General features: G+C 45.8%; 1 protein-coding gene across 1 annotated transcript; it reads left to right on the top strand.

Moving 5' to 3' along the window:
• The first annotated feature begins 1,066 nt into the window (after window positions 1-1,066).
• LOC121450300 (sperm motility kinase-like) lies at window positions 1,067-2,527 on the top strand. Its single transcript, XM_041655128.1, has one exon. It carries the CDS (start codon window positions 1,067-1,069, stop codon window positions 2,525-2,527), a length of 1,461 nt encoding a protein of 486 aa, XP_041511062.1.
• The last annotated feature ends 12,421 nt before the right edge of the window (window positions 2,528-14,948 follow it).

The following is a 14,948-nucleotide window of genomic DNA, read 5'->3' as shown; positions in this document are numbered from 1 at the left end:
CACACACACACACACACACACACAAACCCTTCCTCCCTGGAGTTGATTCTGGTCTGGGATTTGGTGCCAGCCATGAACAAAATACTCAGGGCACTAGTTGTGTTACAGAACTTGGTCAAAACCACTGTCAGTTATGGAAGCCATGATTGGTCTGCTCATTTGGGTGACATCACAAGGAAGCATTATGAAGTATGCTAACAACTATTCTGTTTTAGGCACTGCCTGCATTGGTTCCTGTCCTTGTATCTGGGAGTAGCGGTCACTACTCTACAAAACAAATCTACTAAAGATTGCCTGTAACAGACTAGGAATCTCCAGTCTATTGGACTTTGTTAGAGTGAGTTCTTTCCAATTCATTGGTTTTGGTTTTAGGGTTAAGTTTTGCTAATCCATGTTTAAATGTATGCTATTAGTTTATATCCTAGGTTTGATTTATAAATGTTGTATCTATTTTTTCATTATCACCCAATTTCCTGTTTCAAAATTCATTTATTCTTTACTTTTTTCAACTGCGGTTTCAATTTTCTTCAGCTGGAACACGTGTTACTGTAAACTAACAATAGCAATTTCATTATAAATTTCCCATCCATGCCTAGCCTGCATTTTGGCCAAACTCTCCTGCTCTATCGCTTCCTCCGCTCCATCTCTGTGACTAATACTGTTTCTTTGATAAATGCTCAGCCGTCCTCTTCCTCAAAGGCACAGGAGAAGAAAATATCATATTTCTCTTTGTGGACTTTGTTTCTCTTAGATGAGATTTTCTCTATGTGTAGCTACTTTCCACAGAGCATAAAAGTTCAGAGGTCCCTGTGTCTGAGTATGGGCTCTTCCCCAGAATCTGAACAGATGCTGCTACGCTCTTGTTCAGTGTCTTTATGTCAATTGCCCTCTGGATTATTCTTGTACTTATGGTCTTAAAGGCATCATTAGGTTGTTTGTGTTATCTCAGATTTCAAGACAGAGAATTCATACCTATAAACTTCCATTTCTAAAACTATATCATTTCTTCCCTAGCATCGTGTGTCCCTGAAATTGCCCAAAATACAGAGAACTTGAGATAGCCATGATGGCCAGCCCCCGGGAAGAGGACATCCTCAGGAAGAATTATAAATTTTTATCATCACTAGGTTGTGGTGCATTTGGGGAGGTGATCCTTGCCCAGCACCTTCCCACAAAAACGCAGGTGGCCATCAAGGTGCTCGAGAAAGAGTACAATGAGGAGGAATACATCAACTCTGAGGTGGCCATCCATAAGTCCTTACATCACAGGAACATCATCCAGTTCTTCCACGCAATCAACACGCTGCGGACCACTTATCTGGTCATGGAATATCTGGAAGGGAAAGATCTGGTGATGTTGATCAATGAGGTGGGCTGTCTAACAGAGGAGGAGGCTAGGCCTATATTCAACCAGTTGGCCTCTGCTGTGCACTTCCTGCACCAAAGACTGATCGCGCACCGCGACATCAAATTAGAAAACATCCTGCTGGGTCAAGGTGGCAAAGTCAAACTTTGCGATTTTGGGTTGGCCACTCAGCTCATAGAGGGCCAGATGCAGGAGGAGCTGTGGGGCTCCTTGCCATATTTGGCCCCAGAGATCTTGGCCGGAACACCGTATGACGCTCTGGCAGGGGATATGTGGAGCTTAGGGATTGTCTTCTACGTCCTGGTCACCGGACACTTGCCCTATGTAGAATCGACCCCCGAAGCTCTGTACCATCTAATCACCACCACCCCGTGCCGCATTCCATGCCATCTTTCCAGGCCCTGTTATCTCATGTTGGCCAGACTGCTCACCGGTTACATTTGGTTCAGGCTCACATCATCTCGCCTTGTGGAACGCCCTTGGCTGGGCCATATTCAGGAACACGTAACACCTCCCGCCAAGGAAATCCTCCCGAAGGTTGTGGAGACCATGTGTAACATCGGGTACACCTGTGAGCAGGTGGTATCGTCTCTAAAAGACCCACAGTCAAACCTAACAGCTACCATTAACATCCTTAAATTTAAAGTGAGCTCTGGGGATAGCAGTCTGCAACACATCATCCCTGCAGTCGCTACTAGCGTCCCTGGTGCCTTGAAGAGGAGCCACAGCCAACCGGCTCTGCTGTCCAGAGGGGAGAGCACACACACACACCTGCTCCACACACACACCTGCCCGGAGGCGCTGCACTATCCAGATAACACAGCCCCAGAAGGAGACGCATTGGCCACTGAAACCATCAACCCAGCTACAGGGGACACCACAGTCACCATGGTGTCACTGGATAGCCTGGCAGATGAATCCTCCTCCCCTGATCCACCTCTGAATGGCAACTGCGTAGGCCTGGTGAACGTGGCCTTCACCGAAGAGGAAGAATCCAGAGAGCCAGAAGTGCCCAGTGACCAGCCCCAGCTTGTACCGGCAGCCTCTGGAACCAGGCCACTCTGGGGCTGGAAGCTCATGAAAAAACGCATTTCCAGTGCCCTGAGAGCACTGTGCTGCTGCTGCCTGCCCACCCCACCTGGGCAAACGCAAGTGGCATAGGACAATTTCAGCCCTGGCAAGGAGTGCCTGCTGCAGGAGGGAGCCAGGACAGAAGCTCAGTTGGTTGTGGCCCTGCATGCAACCCAGGGCAAGAGGCCCCTGCATCCATACTCCACCTACAGGTTCTGAGCTGCCTGTCCATATCTTCTTAAGCTTACTGCTGCCCCGGCACTGCTTTCCTGATCCAGGGCTGGACAGAAGGCCATCTGCCCACTGAGCCACCACCTCCCCAGCTCCAGTTGTGCATTGTGGACCGTTACCCACAACATCTAAAACACCTCCCTCTGCCACAGCAGTGACTGAGATGCCCACCTCATGCTGATCATCACCTTGGTCACTTCCTCCTCTCCAACCCTCAGGCAAAACTGCAACAATGCATGTCCTTGAATCTGATTGACAGGGACAATGGATACAGAATTCAAGCCTATGCTTCAGTTTAAACCCCCATGTTTTACTAGTTCTGATGTTTGTGTTATGTACTTTTTTTAAAATTTGGTTGTTATTTGTTGTTTTTATATATTGTTAAGAAAATGTTTTTATTAGTTTATCATAGGAAGTTCAACTTAAATAGAGAATATTTAGGAGTTTTCCCTCTGTTGTTAATGCTTCACGTAAATATCTGGACACTCAGTAGTAACTAATGAGCAAAGCCTAATCTGGACAATAAATATTAATGATCAGCCATAAAAGAGAGGAGCTTCTAGTCCCAGCTTGTAGGAGAAACTGTCAACCAGCCTACCCAAGCCTCAGCCGTCCTGCCAAAACCAGCCCACAGGAGCACGCATGGCAGGAACTTCATCCCTGAGCCAATCCAAGGCCTGCTGCTATTTTCAGAGACTGCTGACTAACGGACAAATGACCAGAGATGCCAGTGAAGGAAGAACAACACAGAAGAATTGGCCACCTGAGCAATGGGACCTTGGGATGGGCTATGAGAGGCCTGCCCATACCATCAATAAAGGAGTTGGCTTTTCATAGTCACCTGACTTCCAGAGCCTATGTGGTTGACTCCATGCCTTCTCACCCCCTCCCACAAGTAGTATCCCTGCAGGGTCACCCCCAACACAGGTTGATCTTGGCTCAATTTTCCTTCAAATCTCTCTCCCTTTTCCTCCTGTCCTCCTCTCTCTATTTTCTCTTGTGGCCTCTGTTCACAGGAGGCTCTCAGGAGCTCACCACCTCATCTTGTCCTGGTTGAGGAGTAGAAGCCCAGGCAGCATCAGCCCACTCTGCCCTCCCAGGCCCCCTGTGAGAAGAGGATATTTAGTCCCAGTCAGCCTTGCAGAAAGTCCTATCACTGAGTATCTTCAGCTCCATTGCCCACACTAGTCACGTGGCTATTGTTGAGCCAATCACTGTGTCCAAGGTAGTGTGATGTTCTGATTGGCCAGGCCTGAGTCCTATGACTACCCAGGCTGAAGATGAAATAAATTTCTTTAGAACCACAGACATTGAGAGTTAAGGCGAAACATCTGACAGGAAAAGGGCCGTTGTCAGATGTGGGTGCAGGCCAGCTTCCTGTAAAGAAGGAAGCAGTCACAGGACACCAGTCACAGGGACAGAAGGGCAGGTTAAGTTGTCATGCTCTTCACACCAACTCCATTGGGAGACTGACCCAAACCTCTCTGCCCGGAGAAAACTTAAATTTATTTCCTTTTCAAAATTTTAACTTCACATATATGGATGTCATAGAATAACTGATAGACAATTCTCACCTGCCATGTGGGTCCCAGGGATCGAACTCAGGCCTTCCCTCTTTGCAGCAAGCATATACACCTGGGAGACTAGCGGCTCTGCCATGTGCTTGTAGCTCTGCCTTCAGCAGGAGGGTTGGAATTAAGGCCACAGTTATCACAGTTTTGTTCTCTAGCTAACACAAGGAGAGTTCTTTGTGACCACACTTGATTTAAGAACTACAGTTTTCATTTAATAAAATCTCTGGTAAAGGTTGGAGGTTTGTGAGATGAGATCTGTGAAGAAGTAAAAGGAATAGATGTTAATGCCAGGATGAGTACGCTAAAGCACACAACATAAATGAAGATACACTTAATGAACTCATCTCCCAAGGAAAAGGGGAAAAATAGCAGCAGCCATTCCTGAGGTCAGCTGAGGATGGAATAAAAAGCAATCCATATTAATCTAACCATTAGGGAATCAACAATGAGAACCCTAAGAGAGACACACATGGTTATAATCTACATGGGAAGTAGAAAAAGACAAGATCTCCTGAGTAAATTATGAGTATGGGGAGCATGAGATAGTGTTGAATCAGGGAGGATAGAGGCAGGGAGAGGGGAGCATAGAAAAATGGTGAGCTCGATAAAAATCAATTAAAAAGGTAATATATATATACATATATATATATATATATATGAGAGAGAGAGAGAGAATTTCCCCTGCATGTGAATGTGTGCACCACTTGTATACAGTGTCTGCAGAGGTCAGAAGAGGACATTGGGTCCTCTGGAACTGGAGTTATAGGTAGTTGTGAGCCACCACGTGGTTTTTGGGTTCTTTGTGAGAGCAGCCAGTGTCTTAACCACTGAGTTGTCCCTCTAGCTCTTCTGATCTCTTCCCCTCTCTCTGAATCTTCCTTTTGAGACAGCTCACTACATATCCCAGGTTGGCCTTGAACTAACAGCAATCCTTCCTGAGCCTCCCATGTGCTGGGACTGCAGGTGTGAGCCATCGTGTCTGGTTTATGCCACTCCAATAGAAGTCGATCATATCAGAGCAGTGTGTATATCCACTGTTTCAGGTGGTTATAAATTCTTTGTGTTTCAAGTCCTCTGTGCTGGTTTCTTCTAAATAGCATTGTTATCCACTATAGTTAGTGGAATGCTAGAAGTTTCTTCTCTTATCCTCCTGTAGCGCAATGCCTGCTAGCCTCTTCTCTGCACCCCCTGTGACCTCTCTGGCCATCACTCTCTCCTTGTCACTTTGCACTCAACTCTTCAGTGTCAGCATGCTGTCTGTGTCCAGTCCCTCCCACAGTCTTCTCCACTTCCCTGCAGTGTCTACACATGACACAATGCACGGCTCTCAACTGAGTCGTCGTCTACAATGTTTACAGACAGCGTCTTCCTTATCTGTCCACCTGTCCGTGGACACCTGGGTTGAATGTGAGAATAGAGCTGCAGTTCGCATGTGAGCACAGATGTCCCTTCAACAAACAAATCTTGATTCTTTTCAAAGTTTTCCCTAACTGGGATTGCTATATTGTATGATAGTTTTATTTTCTTTACTTTTTTTTTTGAAATTTTTGTGCTGTTTTCCATAATGGCTGTACTAATTTATATTTTGTGCCTTTGTTAGAGCTCATACTTTGTCTTTTAATAACCACTCTGACTGGGTAATAAGAAATAATAAATAGGATACTTGACTTTGGGTGGGGTTGCATTTCCCTCATGACTAGCGATGTTGAGTAATTTCTTTTTCAAAAAAGTTATTGTTACTATAGTTAATTACATGCATAAGTGTGCACGTGCTTGTGAATGCAGTGTCATTGGAGGCCAGAAGAAGGAGACAGATCCAGAAGAGGGAACTGGAGTTACAGGTGCTTCTGAACCACCAGTATGGGTGCTGGGAACTAAACTCAAGGCCATGCTGCCACAGGACAGATGAGAAATGGGGGCAGCTCTCCCTGCTCACAGCTTTGGGGCAGGATGGGCTCTATTGTGCTGCCCTCAAGAGGTGCTGGCCTGCTGTCCCGAGTGCTGCAGCTTGTGGAGGGCAGGGACAGCTCTCCCACTCTCGTTATCCCAGGGTCAACTCTCCCACTTGCTTTAGGCATTGATGGGGGGTGGGGTATCTCTCCCCAGCTCATGCCACCCTGTGGGAGATGAGGGGTGGCGCTAGGTCTCCCAGGATCCTGTCCTCAGGGTTGCTCACCTGAGCTCTCATCATTCAGGTCCATCCCTGCTGCGCTGCCCAGACAAAGCTCAAGGCTCACTTTCCCATGTATTGCTACTGCTCAAGGGGTCAGCTTGCTCACTGTCTCAGCTCACTCGCTCACTCATTCATCTCTTTAGATTTGCCTCTGTCCACAGGATGTGAGCCATTCTCTCCCTCTTTCCCTCCCTCCCTCCCTCCCTCCCTCCCACCGTCCCTCCCATAAAACACCATACCATACCACTGCTCCCTCTAACAGTGTCCATCTGGCTCATGTTGTTAGGTATCAGGTGGCCCATGTTTTTCCTTGAAGTCCAGGGTGGACAGCCCCAGACCTGTGTGTGGGTCTCCTTGTCCCACGCCATGACTGTGGGCTGGGCTATGCTTCCTCACCACAAAGAGATCATTTTAGTGTCCAACCGCCCAGCACCTGCCAGGCTCCTGGTTGGTGTATCTGGCTATGTTCTACCCACAGGGGCCTCATATTGTGGCTTAGGAGCTTTGTTGATTCCAGCTGTGGCCAGGGTTAGGATTCACGTCCAGTTCTTGACTGTGTTTGGCCCACTCAGGTCACATGGCGTGGCCTTCTCAAATTTTTTTAAAAAGATTTATTATTTTTATTTCTGTGTCTGTGTGTGCTTATGTATGCACATATTTGAGGGTGGCCTTGGCAGTCAGGAGAGGAAGCTAATTTGTAATTAGGAAAATGTCTGTTCAAGGCATTCACTTGTGTTAAAATGAGCTTATTATTCCTGTTGCTATTGAGGTGATTCAGTTTCTTAAACCTTCTAGACCTCAGTGTCCTGTCAGACAGCAGTCATAAGTCTTTTCTTGCATCCTGTAGTTTTCTCTCTGTTCTTTTTGATGGCATTTTCTTTTTAGCAGAGGTTTTTAGCTGTATGGTAACCACTTGCCAGCTTGGCAGCTTCTGCCTTTGCTGCTCACGCTTTTGGGGTCACTTCCAGAAATCTTTGCCAGGCCGTGCTCAGGAGCACTCGGTCTTCTCCTCCGCTGCCGCCATCGTTCTGGTCTAGTATCAATTCGTGTTCATTTTCCCATACGTTTCAAGAGAAGGCTCCCCTTACTCTCCTGCATGTGTGGCTTCCCTTCTCTTTCTGCCTTTGTCCTAAACAACCCATTACAACCATAAATGCACTGATTTATGCCAATGTGTTCTATTTTATTTCTTCAGTTTCCATCTTTTTAAACTTTTTAAGAGAATTTTGGGCACAAGTACTCTACTCACACCAGGTCCACCCTGTTTGCTTCCCCTTCAACACCTCCCATGCCCTTCAATGGTCGGCTGTAAACATATATACATAAGCAAAACCAAATGCACTCAGCAGTATATCTCTCTAAAATACATGTGTGTGACAATAATACATGAGAAAAGATAGACTTTTTTTAATGTTTAAAATGTATGCTAAAATACTGATAGATGGGTAGGCAGTGCCACAATGTGGATGTCTAACCTATGAGTCTATAATGGAAACAAACAGTTCAAAGAACTATATTGGTACCAAAAGCAGGAAACAGGCCGGCCTGGAGATGACTTAGACCTTAAGAGAACACATTGCTCTTGCAGAGTACCCCCATCACTCACACCAGAAGCTCACAATTGCTCCAAGGTGTAGTAATAGGAGCGGCAGGGCCACTTCCCGCCACTCAGCTCCTGGCCACTGGCTAGCTTTACTTGAAATAATTACACGGAAACTGTATTCTTTTAAATACTGCTTGGCCCATTAGCTCTAGCCTCTTATTGGCTAACTCTCACATCTTGATTAACCCATTTCTAATGAGTGTAGCACCACAAGGTGGTGTCTTACCAGGAATATTCTTAACCTGCATCCATCTCGGAGAGGAGAGCTATGGCGACTGCCTGAATCTGCTTCTTTTTCCCCGCATTCTGTTCTGTCCACTCCACCTACCTAACTTTCTGTCCTATCAAAGGCCAAAGCAGTTTCTTTATTAACCAATGAAAGTAACACATAGACAAATAACTCTCCTACATCACCAAGGGATCCAGTGTCCTCTTTTGGTCTCTGTGGGCTCCTGTATTCAAGTTTATACACACAAACATACAAATTTACACATAATTTTTTAATTAAATATATTTTTTCAAAGAAGGAAACAAACATCAGTGTAATCATCAGGAATTATTTTAATTTCTCCCATCTCTCAAGCACACATGGGAGTGTGTGCACAGTTCCATAAAATGTTATTCCTTGGATAGCTTCGTGTACAATCACCACCAGGAAATGCAGGTATGTGCTTCTGTCATGAGACTCTCTTGCAACACTTTCTGTAGACACGTTTCCATTTGTAATTGCTGATAAGCATTATCATTTTGTTCTTTTAAGAATATTCTAGAATGTGGTAGAACCATGATATAATTGACTTTTAAAAATTCACCCCTCCAATTCAGTCTAATTCCTCTGAGATCAATTCAAATTCTTGTGTTTATCATTCATCTGTTTTTTAATTACCGAACAGCAGTACTTAATGTACAAATCCATTTCACCTGTTGTTCATCTGTGCCCATCTGGGTTGTTTCCAATGCTTGACAAGTATCAGTGAGATGGCTGTAACAATCGGTGATTCCTGCAATTGCTCACTTGTATGGTAAGAGCCTGGTTAGATTGAAATAAAATCAAGAGACTAGTTTCTGTAAATCCTTCCTGTGTGCCCTGCAACAGTGCATGAGCATCTACCTTTTCTCTATCCTCACCATGTGCTTGGTCTTGTCACTATGATCCATGCTAGCCATTCTGGTTTTGTGTGTGTGTCTGTGTGTGTAGGTATATATATATATATATATATATATATATATATATATATATATATATGTATGTATATGTTGAAGTGTGTGTATGTATATATATAAATATATATATTTATAATTTATATATATAAATATATATATTTAATGTGTGTGTGTGTTGTGTACTGTGTTGCATGTATACCCATAGACAGAGGCCAGAAGATGCATCAGATCCCTTGGTGATATAGTTACAGTCTTTTTTTTCTTCTCCTTGTACATCTCGTGATATAAGTGATATAAGATGAATTCCAGTTCTCATATTAAAGCAGCCAACATTCTTTTTTGGTAAAGATTTATTTATTCTTATTTTACTGCATGGGTATTTTGCATGCATGTATATATGTGTATGCAGTGTCTGTGGAGGCCAGAAAAGAGTGCTGGATCCTTTGGAATTAGGGTTACCAACAGTTGTGAACCACTATACAGTGCTGAGAACCAAACCTGAGTTCTCTGGAAGAGCAGCTAGTGCTGTTAACCACTGGACCCTCTCTCCAGTCTCTGGTGGATTTTCTTTGTTAGATTCTTTGAGACACAGTCTCATGTAGCCTAGGTTGGGTTCAAACTCACTACATAGCAAATTCACCATGAGTTCATGCTCTTATTAGCCACGGGCACTTCATCTTTCATGGTATACCTGTTCAGTCACTTAATCGTTTGCTATTAAATATTTTTTAATTTGATCTAGATATGAAAAGCTCATTGAATGCATAGCTTATAATTACTTTCTATTCACTTGTTGCTTTTCTTCTATCCTATTTAAAAAGAGGATTTATTTTTATCTGTATTTATGTGTATGCGTGCATCTGTGTATAGATATGTACTCATGAGCACGGCACCCACAAAGGCCAGAAGAAGATGCCAGATTCTCCTTGGAGCTGGAGGCACAGGTGGTTGCCAACTACCCAGTATTTCAAGAGATCTCAAGTGGGAAGAATGGACATACCAAATGCTTCCAGTTAATATAATATGATACTCTGGACTCATGGACAACACTTGAAATATAGTACTTTATATATGTTCACCCGGAAGAAGTAGGAATGCAAGCCCAGCCTTTGCTTTCAGAAAATTTCCAAGGGAAATATGAAGCTGTGCATATAAATATGCTGACATCTTTCAACAGCTGGAAGGGCTCATTCTGGGAGGGAACACAGCAGGGAACAATCAGAGCTGGAAGAAGAAGAAGTGATTGGCGTGCTGACATGCCACCACCGTAAGAACGTCAGTGGGGAACAATTACATCGCTCAGAGAACACTTCACAATTGGAAGGATGAGAATTATTTCAGCACTGAAAGATTTCACAGCTGTGCTACCAGGCAAACCTGGAAATACACATTATAGGTACTGGAAACAAAAGAGCCTATTATTTTGTCTCCTTTTAGGTAAGTGGTAAAGTAGTGGGAGGTGGCAGAGAAGAGCATCCGACAACTCAGTTGCTTTGTCAGCACCTAGGTCTTGTGGCTTTTATGGCTGAAAGTGTAGCTGTGTCCCCACAAAAGCAAGGTTGGGGTGAAGTCTTAGAAAAAGTCGTTCTGATCCATCTTTCCCTGTATGCATAGTGATGGTCTTGTAGTATTGATGTACAACTCCAACAGTTTCAGATGTCTATTAGCAGAGACTGAAAGAGCAACCTCAGCTGTTGTTCCTCACCTTCCTCCCTGTTCTAGGTAGTGTCTGCTACTGAGCCATAAAATTCTGGGATTGCAGATATGAACGCCACATCCAGCTTTAGGTGACTTCTGGGGATATGAACTCATGCCCTCATGCTTAACTGCAAGGTCTTTGCCCACTGAGCCCCTTTGCCCCTCCCCCCACCAGTCCTTGTATTTGCTGTCTATGGGTTGACCCATTTAGTGTTGTCTGTGGCCATCAGAATTACATGTGTGCCTGAATATTCGTATGACACATGGATGTGTCACAACGCAATACTGGACCTGGTTTTCGGGCCCCATCCCTTACAGAATACTCTAGGTCCTAGAGTCTAGGGTGTCTAAACCCTTCTTGGACTAGAAAATCCTTCTAGTAGGTTCTTAGCTGAGTCATGTCATCATGGAGGTGCCTGCAGCTAGAGCCTGCTTCGGTGAGATTTTAAGGCACGTGCCATGTCTTGCTTAGGTTACTAAGCTATATCTGAACAGAGTATCTTCAGAGCAAGCCTTGAAGTCCTGGGAGACTATCTTCAATGCTTTGGGCATTGGTGCCAAAAGTTGGTGAATTATTATCTGGGGATAGAAGAAGTTAAATATCTGAGTGACCAAGGTTGCATTATTATCTACTGGAGGGAAAAATGTCATAATAAGAGAAAAATCCTACTTTATTAACCAACACCAGGGACGGTTGTCCTGGGGATTAGCATTGTATTAGAAAAGATTAGCTCCTCATTTTGCTGGCACCAGACTGTTCTGTGATTTGATCCAGAAAAAGAGCCAGATAGAATGTCGGAACCGTTGAGCCAAGAATACCCTAGGAACCTTCAATAACGCTGTAAGATGCAGAGTTGACAGGGATACTCCTCCCTGTGAATGATACCAGTGATCCTACAGTTTGTTTGTACAGAACGTTCTCGTGGTGCTAGAGATGGCTCTGTTGGCAAAGTGCTTACCCTGCAAGCACAAAGACCTGAGTTCAATCTGCAGAAGCCAAATGAAAAGGCCAGGTGTGGTATCAAACACTTGGAATTCCAGCCGTGGCGAGGCAGGGGCAGGAGGATTCCTTGGGCTCAGTAGCCAGCCAGACTAGCTCAAGAGGTGAACCATAGGGCAAAACGTGACTGTATCGAAAATAAAAAGATAATGATTCCTAAAGAAGAACACCCAAGGTCGTCCTCTGACATCTACATGTATGAGCACACGTGCATACATGCCTGCACATGCATAGAAGTTCTCATTGGCAAGAAGGCCTCAGGCTGCCTCAGAATCTGTAATGATTGTATACTCTTAGACAATAAATCATAAATCAAACACACTCAACCTAGGCAACCATGACTAGGTTCTAAGGGGTTGCAGAGTTTCCTAGCAGAAGAATGAGCAGCCTCGGAGCTGCTGCTGGGAGCTCTGTTGTCATGTGGGTCTCACACCAGGAAAGCAGACATTGTGCTGCAAAATGTCCATGCTTAGGAGCTGAAGAGGGCTTGACAGGTAACACTGGCTACTCCTCAAGAGGATCCGAGACTTGACAGGTAACACTGGCTACTCCTCAAGAGGACCCGCTTCAGTTCCCAGCTCCCACCTGGCAGCTCACAGCAGTTGGTAACCACAATGACATGGGATCTGGCATCCTTTTCTAGTCTTCTTGGGCACCAGCCATTCATGTGGGGCACATACATACATGCAATCCAGGCACGCTCGAACACACAAACACGCTGCTTGTTAAACAATGGAAGGGGCATGCATAGCCCTCCATTGTAGCAGTTTGCACATCATTCGAGGCTTTCAGAGTTCCAAAGGAGCTCAAGAGTCTGGGGAGATACGGCCACAGCATCCCGAAACCACAGGGTGTTTTACACCAAGCTTGGAGAGGCACCCAGCGTCACCGGCTTCTGCATTAGTTAAAGACGTCTGCCTACAGAGTGTCATTTAGCCTCATGTCCTCCTCTTAGACTTCGGCTTAGTCACTTTCACTTGGCAACAACAGAAACATCCATCTTCCCCATTTTCACCACAAGAAGGTTCATGTTTTGGGTGAAGACTAAAGCCAGTGGGTTTGAATAGCAAGCCCTAAGCAATAAAATACCAGTCCTTCCATAAACTCTCTTGATCATGGGTAGCCCTGTTGGTGGAAGCTTTTCCAGTTCATATCCTTCACCACTTCGTATAACTGAACCCTCTATTGCCTTCCCACTCACCCCCTTCAAACAGACCAGGAAATGGCTCCCTTCAATCCCGTGAGTCTACGACATGTGGTTCTTACTACATAATGTGCGGTGTGCGCTTCTGCACCACTCTCTGCATTCCTCGGAAGAGTCTCCACCTTCCCTAAGGTGAGACCCTGTCCTACACTCTCTGCGTCCCACCTGGGCACGTGTTCACCCCTCTAGAATCCCTGTTTATGACCGCCCTAACGTCCTGCCTTCTCGAAACTGTGCCTTGTCACCTGTCTCCACTACAGCACAACCTAAATTCACTCCCTGGCAGGCCACCTTCTTCCCCTCTGCCACCTCAGCCCTCTAGATGAATTCTCTGTCTTCTTGCATCACCCACACCCTTGTATCCCCCCACACCTACAACACCCCCACTACCACGTGCCCCTGTTTATGTTTATTACTGTGGACCATGCAAACACATGCAAAATCCTGCACATCCCTAACACACCAAGCCTACACACTCCCGGGCACCTCTGCCCCCTTCTGCACAACCTCTACTCCCAAAACACTCTCATCCACCCCTGCAGACCAAGACAGGAAACAAAGTACTGGGCACAGAGCTACTGGCTGCAGGAAGCCTAAGAAGCAAGCTGAGAGCCAGCGCCCTCGACTGTGAATCTCTGCCCCTTTATTTCCCATGAGAATGGGAGGTGCATCTCATAGTCTGCAAACACCCACCTGCAGAGCAGGGTCAAATCTGTGTCCTCGATGTCTGCTTTCCTTTTGTCCGTCCATGTGGCTGTGTTTGAATTAGGTCACAGTGAAAACAGTTCTTCATGGGGGCGTGGTCCACAGTAATGGGAAACAGAAGCCATGAGATCCTGGAGCTGCTGCCCAGCTCTAGCTCACAGGCTCGGTCTCTCTTCAGGTAACGTCTCCCTAAACTGCAGTCTGACACCGAATGACAGGTTTGTGCACTCAGGGACCTGCAGGCTCTTGTTAAAAATGTCTATAGGCTCCATCTTTAGACAGAGACACCCCTAATTCCTTAACTTGGGGAATACTGAGAACTCGGCCTGTTACTATTGGTCCCTGGAGCACAGTGGTTCTCCCTGGCCATGGCTGTGTGGATGAGGTGGCCAGACTCACTCTGCTCCATGGCTTCCTCACCACACTGATCTCACTGGTGTGAGGGGTGAAGGAGGAGTCCATCATCTCTTATCAGATCACCCTCTCGCATGGGCATTTTATGTGCCCCTTCCTGCTGCACCTAAGACACGGACATCACATTTTTTCCCACATCACCTCCCAGTGGGTCTTGAGAATATATTTACTCACTTCTCCTCGTGCCTCTGTGTCAGGGAGACTGCAGCTGGCCACCTGGGTGGCCCTGGGTGGCTCTGTGTGTGCAGAAAAGTGGTCTCTGTGGGGGCTGGAGTAGCGATTGGATTTATTCCTCTTGATGGGAAACAGTTTCCGCAACCACAGTTGAAAAGCCCCAACAACCTAGTAGAGCAACGCCTTTCTGGTTCAGACAAGCACATCTAGAAGGCAGTCAGGAGATGCTCTCTGGAGACTGTCCCAGACTGTTCTACCGCAGAAGAGCCCTGGCCTCATAGAAAAGTCACAGTCAGGCCGAAGTGCTCAGTTGTACAGGAGTGAGGGTCCCCAAGCATTAGGAAGCCTGCCTCCAAAAGAGGAGATGAAGAGCTGTAGCCCAGAGGGGTAGCAACCCAAACACACCCACACAGACCTCACACAGCACCACACAGATAGGAGCTGCTTCCTGGCTCCTTTCTAGCACGGGACCAGGATGTCATATGAAGTCCCTACAGTAATGGAGTCCACTATGTACACAATTACTACAGCGGGGCATCCGGCTTGTGCATGCTGTCCCAGAGATCCTTAA

Source organism: Microtus oregoni, unplaced genomic scaffold, assembly GCF_018167655.1.
Source record: "Microtus oregoni isolate MIOR12 unplaced genomic scaffold, Mior012 000007F_ref0000211, whole genome shotgun sequence".
Classification (NCBI taxonomy): domain Eukaryota; kingdom Metazoa; phylum Chordata; class Mammalia; order Rodentia; family Cricetidae; genus Microtus; species Microtus oregoni.
This window is presented reverse-complemented; position numbering and strand designations above follow the sequence as displayed.

What these genes read in the sequence shown, in the direction of transcription:
- LOC121450300 (XM_041655128.1), top strand. Translation starts at nt 1,067, where the DNA reads ATGGCCAGCCCCCGGGAAGAGGACATCCTCAGGAAGAATTATAAATTT.